At 62.4% G+C, this 7,494-nt stretch overlaps 1 protein-coding gene across 2 annotated transcripts; it reads left to right on the forward strand.

The window, feature by feature from the left end:
- Positions 1–787: 787 nt before the first annotated feature.
- LBX1 (ladybird homeobox 1) lies at positions 788–4,961 on the forward strand. Of its 2 annotated transcripts, none has more exons than XM_007187321.2 (3): positions 788–929; positions 1,928–2,637; positions 3,334–4,961. In XM_007187321.2, exons 2-3 carry the CDS (start codon positions 2,313–2,315, stop codon positions 3,849–3,851), a joined length of 843 nt encoding a protein of 280 aa, XP_007187383.2. In that variant the 5' UTR covers positions 788–929; positions 1,928–2,312; the 3' UTR covers positions 3,852–4,961. The 2 variants fall into 2 exon arrangements, with proteins under 2 accessions (XP_007187383.2, XP_057387515.1); XM_057531532.1 differs by lacking the exon at positions 788–929 and adding an exon at positions 1,095–1,175.
- The last annotated feature ends 2,533 nt before the right edge of the window (positions 4,962–7,494 follow it).

Here is a 7,494-nt window from a genome sequence, read left to right on the forward strand (position 1 = left end):
GGCATCCAGGAGGGAACTTGTCCCCTGCCCCACAGCCCAGCTTGGTTTGCTCTCTGGAGCAGGTATGAAGGGGCAAGAAGCCCAAGAGGTCCTATTTTCCCACCCCAACCTCTGGGCTGGGCCACAGTCCTCTGCACTGGCCTCTCTGGGGCCTTCTCTGGACCAAGCAGGGCTGCCAGACTGCACTGCCTGCCCAGGAGTTTACAAACAAAGCCAGGGAAAGGGCTGGGGCTGTATGTGGGGTGGGGAACAGCTCTTCCTCCCTTGGCTACAACCTCCCTCCTCCTCCCCTCCTTTCTATAGGGGTGGAAATGGAAAATTAGGGTGGCAGGGCAGGCGGCCCCACGCAAACCAAAGGAGGGACTCAAGAGAAAAAAAACACCAAAAACTGGGGACATAGCCCCCTTGGGTGCCTCAGGGGAATGAAAGACATAGGTAGGGGTTCAAGCCGCCAAAATACCCACAGGTTCACATAGGTTTACACAAATAAACACATGGAGAACCACACACAAATATACATATTCAAAAACATAAACACATTCAAATACACACATAAATGCTCGCCTGATATGCACAGAGTTCGGGCCTTAGGGTTCCCAGTGCCCAGTCGGACTCGAATGCCTCTCCCCGCGGGTTCCTGAGATCGCAGCCCCATCCGTGGCCCGGCCCCCTCCGGGCCCCCGCCACGCATCCGGAACAGCTGGAGTCGGCCTGGCGGTGCACTCAAGCCGGGCGCTGGGCTGGGCGGGGCCGGCAGCGGGGCCCCGGCCGGGGCCGGGCACAGCTCAGCAGGGAGGCCCTGAGCCTGCCCCGTTAGCCCCGGCACCCGGCCGGCTACCACGGTAGGACGCCGGTCACCAGGCGGGCCGTGGCCCCAGCCGGCCCAGAGAGCCGCGGCCTGAGAAGAGTGTGCAAGATTGCCGGAGGAGGTAAGGCTGTCGCTTCAGGCTCAGGCCGGGGGAGAGGTGCCTAGAGCCACCAACAACTCCCCCCCTCCACCCCTCGGTTGGGGAAGGCTGTGTCCTCTGACTGGCCTCCTCTCCCAACCCCTGGGATCCCCCACCCCTGTGTCCTGTGTTGCCTCACCCAGGGCTGCAGAGCCTCCTTGGACCTCCCGCGGGCCAACCCGAGGGCTGCAGATTCCTTCTCCCCAGGCGCGTTGTCCAAGGCCGTGGGTGAGGGGCAAGTGGATCTAGGGGTAGGGGCGCTGGGTCCTTGATCTCAGCTCGGCAAAGTCCTCTCTGGGCGGCGACGAGGCCCACCCAGGCTCCTGGTCTTACCTGGCCGGCGCGGCGGCTGCATACCTCCCGGGATGGTCTCCTGTCGCCCTTCTCCGGCGCCAAATCCCGGGTTGGAGAGCCTGAGACCTCCGGGCCAGCGCTGCCATCACAGCCAGGCCGGCGGGAGGCGGGTACGCCGGGAGCGCGGCTCACAGTTTGGGGTGGGGGTGGCGGCTTTTCAGTCGCGGGTGGTTCGGGTGCAATAAAGGAGCCGCTAATGTAATTTACAAACAGCTCGGGCCGAGTGCGGCGCAGCGCCGGGACTGACAGGCGCATTAGGCAGGCTAATTCCAGCCGGCTCCTCCTACCCCAGTCCCGCTAATTAATGAGCTTCCCAACTTAGAGCTGCCTGCATTGGACAGAGAGTGAAAGAGAGGACGAGGGAGAGAGAGAGAAGGAGAGAGACGGGGGGAGCAGAGAAGAGAGAGGGAGGGAGAAAGGGAGAGGGAGAGAGGGAGAGAGAGAGAGGGAGAGAGAGAGGGAGGGAGAGAGGGAGAGAGAGAAGAGGAGAGAGAACAGAGAGAAAGAAGAGAGGAGAAAGGGAGAAAGAGAGAGAGAAGTGCCGCTGCAGATAATTGATTACTCCTCGATCAAGGCTAACTTGTTAGCAATAGTCAATTGCCCCATCTCTCCGCCTCCCCTCGCAGTACGGGATCGGCGCCCTCGCCTCGGCTCTTCCAACTGCCGCCGCCAGGACCCGGGGCCAGGAGCCGCCGCGGAGCCACCTGACACCTTTAAATAGCACCGGGGCTGGCGAAACTGGAGCCCCGCGCGGCGCGCCCCGGCTCGCGCCCCGGATTGCTGGAAGCCCCGGCGGTGGCAGCGCCCGCGTCAGCGCCCTCCTCCTGGGGCCCCGTGCGGCTGTGCTCGCCTCTGCCGCTGCGCTAATCGGCCCCGAGCCCGGCCCGCGCGCTGCCGGGCGCGGCCTCCTTCCCGCCTGCCGCCCGCCCGCGCCTCCCGGCGCCCGAGCTGCCCGCGGGCTGGGTCCCCGAGGCCCGAGCCGCCCCGGCCGGGCCCCCAAACGAGGCCGAGATGACTTCCAAGGAGGACAGCAAGGCGGCGCCGGGGGAGGAGAGGCGGCGCAGCCCGCTGGACCACCTGCCTCCTCCTGCCAACTCCAACAAACCGCTGACGCCGTTCAGCATCGAGGACATCCTCAACAAGCCTTCTGTGCGGAGAAGTTACTCGCTGTGCGGGGCGGCGCACCTGCTGGCGGCCGCGGACAAGCACGCGCCGGGCGGCTTGCCCCTGGCGGGCCGCGCGCTGCTCTCGCAGACCTCGCCGCTGTGCGCGCTGGAGGAGCTCGCCAGCAAGACTTTTAAGGGGCTGGAGGTCAGCGTCCTGCAGGCAGCCGAAGGTAGGCGCCGCCACTGGGTTCCCCGGCGCCCAGCACCAGGCTCCCGGCTCCATGTGTCCCACGCTTAGTGCTCTCTGCCTCTGCCCGCCCCCTCCCGCGCCGACTGTCAGGGCCCTCCAGCCCAAGCCGCTGCCGCTGGGAGTGGAGATGCGTGGGACAGGACCCAAACCCTATTTCCTAGGGGCCTCTGGATAGGCCAGAGTCGAGTGACCGCGGAGGGGAGGCAGGAACCCAAGATATCTCTGCAGTCTGCCTGCTCTGCTTAACTCCCTCCCGTTCTCAGTGGGCTGGGTACTGCTAGCCCTGTTCCTGGGGTGGGGAATGGAGAGCCTTTGCTGGGACCTTTTGGGTAGGTGTAGAGCAGGGCTGATTGCGACGAGGTGGAGAGCCAACATTCACACCCAGGCAGGGCGTCCCTGTCTGGCTCTCATGTTCTAGCGACCTCAGGTCTTTCAAACCAACTCTCAGGTGAAGCGGCAGAGACCAAAACAATTTTTCCTAGGGACTAACGGTAGACGAGAGATGGGGGACGGGGGCTTGCCATAGCCTAGGCTTGCCCTAGTCCGGGTGGCCGAATCTAATCCTAGAAGTGAACAGCGGCAGACTGCAGGCCGGATGGGTCTAGGCGGGGTGAGTAAGGGCCGGGGTGGGGTCTCCTCTCCTCTGGCGCAAGCATACACTTTGGTTTCCTCTCAGGCCGCGACGGGATGACCATCTTTGGGCAGCGGCAGACCCCCAAGAAGCGGCGAAAGTCGCGCACGGCCTTCACCAACCACCAGATTTACGAGTTGGAGAAGCGCTTCCTCTACCAGAAGTACCTGTCCCCCGCCGATCGCGACCAAATTGCGCAGCAGCTGGGCCTCACCAATGCTCAGGTCATCACCTGGTTCCAGAATCGGCGTGCCAAGCTCAAACGGGACCTGGAGGAGATGAAGGCCGACGTGGAGTCCGCCAAGAAACTGGGCCCCAGCGGGCAGATGGACATCGTGGCGCTGGCCGAACTCGAGCAGAACTCGGAGGCTGCGGGCGGCGGCGGCAGCTGCGGCAGGGCAAAGTCAAGGCCTGGCTCTCCGGCACTCCCCCCAGGCGCCCCGCAGGCCCCGGGCGCCGGGCCCCTGCAGCTCTCGCCCGCCTCCCCGCTCACGGACCAGCCGGCCAGCAGCCAGGACTGCTCGGAGGACGAGGAAGACGAAGAGATCGACGTGGACGATTGAGCGGCGCCCGGCATCTTCCGCAGCCCCGGGCTCCTAGCGCTCTTTGCCCGCCACCTCCCGGACAGGACCGCCGAGGGGAGCTGGGACCTCCTCTGCAACTCCCGCCTTCTCCTCTGTCCCTGGCCCGGACTCGGTTCCCAGCAGCTGCCTCTTCCCTCTCGAAGCAATAAACCCGGGCTGGCCGGCCGAGCCGGCCGCCGCGCGCGGCCTCCGTTGCCCCGGGAGCCCTCGCCGTGCAATTCTGTATGGCTTCTGTATAAATATTTAAACCTATATACCGGGTTCTTCCCACCGCAGCCTGACTTTTTTTCTTTCTTTTATTTTTTAAAATCTCGGAGATTTCCATGTTCTCAAAGCTCAGGCTGCCGGGTTTGCTGAGGGCGAGATAGAATCGAGGGTAATGAACACTTAACCTCGAGGTCTGGAGGAGGGGCCGCCCCGACTTTTTGATTTTTCTCTGCATGTGGCGAATGCACCGGCCCTCTCCCTCCTCACCTCCCTAGGCCTATTGCAGTTGACTTCTTTTATTTCCTTCTGCCTTTATTCCTCCCCCCCCCCACATGGGAAGGGGCTGAGGGGGGCAACCGGGTCCTGACTTGCGAGTTTCAAATCGATGTTTTCTTCCCCCCCCCGCCCCCACCCCAGCGAGAGAAGTCTGTTTTCGATACCATTTCTGCCTCCTAATGCCCAATAATGCTATTTTTAAGATTCCTCCACACTCTCTCCCGGTTGCCTGGGACTGACTATTGGGGTCCGGGTCTTAGGGACAAAGCAGGGGGAAATCCAACAACCAACAATCAACCAACCAACCAACCAACGAAAACGGAGCCCAAAGCCCAAGAATTATTTTTTACTCTTTTTAGAATTTTTTTGCATGTGACAGAGACTGAGAGGAGGCCGACCTAAGCCCTCGCGCCACCTCCTCCGCAGCTCTGGGTCTGTCTTGCCGTATCCAACGCCCTGCTCCTAGCTCGACTTGGCCAGACAAGGGTGTCTGGATGAGGGTGGGTCCCGCGTGCCACTTCCCTGCTCCTGCCCTGCCCTCTCCTCCCCGGACTGTACCCAAGGCCTCTTTCTCCGATAAATAAAGTCTTTGCCATTTTACTAGAACCGGCGGTGACCGTGTCTGAACGAGTGGACCTTATTCAGTGAAGCCGCGTCAGGCTCGGTGTCTCGCCGCTGCTGGTCGCCGGCTGCCCAGGCCTTGGAGATTTGGAGGAGTTTCAGGGCAGGCGTGAGAATGAGGGGTGAGGGGGAAGCAGTGAGAGAGAGGAGGCGCTTCTTGCCCACAAACACGCGGCAGCTACCAAATGATGCAGGGGCGAGAGAAGCGGGCTTCGCCAGGTCCGGGTAAAAAGAGAGGCGTACGATGCTGGGAGAAAACGTGTGCGTACTTTGAGGGCGCCACGGGTGCAAAATTAATTTGTATGGGGCAAAGGCTGGGTGGGGGGGGGACTTGCCGTGGGGTTCATGCATCCCAGCCGGGACCCAAGGGCATTCTTCCTGCGCTCCCCGGGACACCGGCCAAGCCTCGGGTGTGGTATAGCTCAGTCGGACCGCGGGCTGGAGCCTGAGGGCTCCCCAAGTTTCGGTTCGCCAGAGGGCCTCACCCTTGGGTGAGGGAGGAAAATGAGGCCAAAGGCACCAAGGGCAGGCTGAATTACTCACACGGGCACTGGAAGGTGTGAGCGCGAAGCGTCTGAGAGTTGGGGTGGATTTCTGGTAACGTTCACAAATTCTGGGCCCCGAACCCGGCTGGGGACAGAGACATCAATCTCCCAAGGACTCTGGGGGAGACCCCGCACCCCGAGGGCGGCTGGGGCAGGAACATAGGCAGCTTTTACTTTTCCGAACGGAGCGGGTTTCTCTCTGGGCTTTTGTTGTCGCTGGGCTGGCAAGTGGCCGCTGTCACTAGAGGAGGGTCCCGCCTCCAGGCCACTCGGCTCTCTTTCTAAGCAAAATTGATGTGAGAAATGCGCATCTGGTCTCGGGCAGGCGATGGGGCCCCGGGGCCTGAATCGGGAACGTGCGAGTCCACGAGGAAACGAAGAGAGAGAAATACAAGAAAAGAGAACAGAACACTTCAAAAGCAGAGCGAGAAAGTGGAGAGCCACAGAGACGGGGGAGAAAGAGAAAGAGGAAAAGCTACAAAGAGAGAGACAGAAACAGAGACAGAGACAGAGGGAGAAAAGTGGAATGGGGAGAGGGGAGAGAAGAGAGGCGAGAACGAAAGAAGCAAAGAGGCGGCCGGGCAGCGGGGCCGGCGTACGGCCGGTTCCTCCCGGGCGACATAAATCGCCCTCTCAGGATGGATGGGTCTGTAATTCGGAGCGCGGACCATGAAGGCCGGGACGAATGGACCCGGGCGGCCGCTGACAGGCGACAATAGCCGGGCCCAGCCCCCCGCGGCTCCGGGTGCGGGCGCGGCCACGGCCCTCCGCAGCCCAGAGCGCGCCGGCGCTGGCGACCATATGGTTTTTGAATTTTCTTCACAATTTGTAGACAATTTGATGGATTAGGTCCCCGCGCGCGCCTCCCCGGCACAAAGGCGGCGCAGGAACCGCGGCGCGGCGGTCACTCGGGCATCTGCGCCCGCCGTGCGCACCCCGCCCCCGCCCGGCCCCCGCCCCGCGCCCTGAGCCCAGGGCCGCCCGCCCAACACGCCCATGAATCCCAATGAAGCGGCCCTGGCACCTCAAGCCGCTGCCCGCTTCGCGGCCCCGGGCCGGGTCCTGCTGGGTCCCTTCGGGCTGGGGGCGGCGGCCCCGGGGCTGAGCCCACCCGAGCTGCAGAGCCCGCGGGGCGCGCAGCTAAGCAGGCGCATCGGGGCTGAGGAGAAACGGGGCCATTTATCCGCCCGTCTAGTTAAAGCGGGTTATTTGTTTGCTTCTCTGGCCTCCCCCTCCCATCCCCTCCCCCTTCCCTCCTCCCCCTCCTTCCCCTTCTGCCTTTTATTCTTTTGTCTCTAAATGGATTTAATGAGCCTGAAAAACATGACAATTGAATATAACCAAGAAATAAAAAGTAACGAGGGAGGAAGGAAGAAGGAAAAGAAAGAAGGAAAGAAGGAAGGGGAAGGATTAATAAAATAAAGGGGAAAATCCATTCAATTCAGCAAATGTTTGTTGTGCCTCTTTTCTGCCCAGGCCACGCTGGGGGCTGGGGAAATGGAAACGAATCAGATCCAGTTCCTACCCTCAAGGAGCTCCCAGTCTAGCAGACGAGACCCGCCGCACCCCAGCGCAGATAGGAGACCTGGGCCTAGGGGCAGGGAAGTGCCCTTTGCAGAGCTCGGAGAACCGACTTAGGGCCCGGGGTAGTGGGGGCTTCACGGAGGAGGTGGCTTTGGACCCAGGCCTTGAAAGATGAGGAGGAATTCGTTGTTTCTATAGGCCAGAACGAGGGCGGGCGGAAGGAGGGACCGCAGCGTCGTCGGAGGGAAGGGGAGAGAGGCGAACGCGGAGCCCAGGGCTTGACCCCAAGGAGCCCTGGAGAGAGGGCGCCGCGCTGGGTCGCACACCTTTTGGGTAGCGGATTCCAGCCGCCCCGCAGTCTTCTCGTCTGTGCTGGATTCGATGCCTCCGCCAGGCTGCCGGTGGGCTTCCGGAACCCGGCCGACAGCGCGTGTGGCCGTGGCATCCCG

This window comes from Balaenoptera acutorostrata, chromosome 16 (genome assembly GCF_949987535.1).
Source record: "Balaenoptera acutorostrata chromosome 16, mBalAcu1.1, whole genome shotgun sequence".
NCBI lineage: Eukaryota > Metazoa > Chordata > Mammalia > Artiodactyla > Balaenopteridae > Balaenoptera > Balaenoptera acutorostrata.

Excerpts from the sequence above, each read along its gene's own strand:
- LBX1 (XM_007187321.2), top strand. The coding sequence starts at position 2,313 with ATGACTTCCAAGGAGGACAGCAAGGCGGCGCCGGGGGAGGAGAGGCGG. Across the intron at positions 2,638-3,333 it reads CGTCCTGCAGGCAGCCGAAG|GCCGCGACGGGATGACCATC; the intron begins GTAGGCGCCGCC and ends GTTTCCTCTCAG.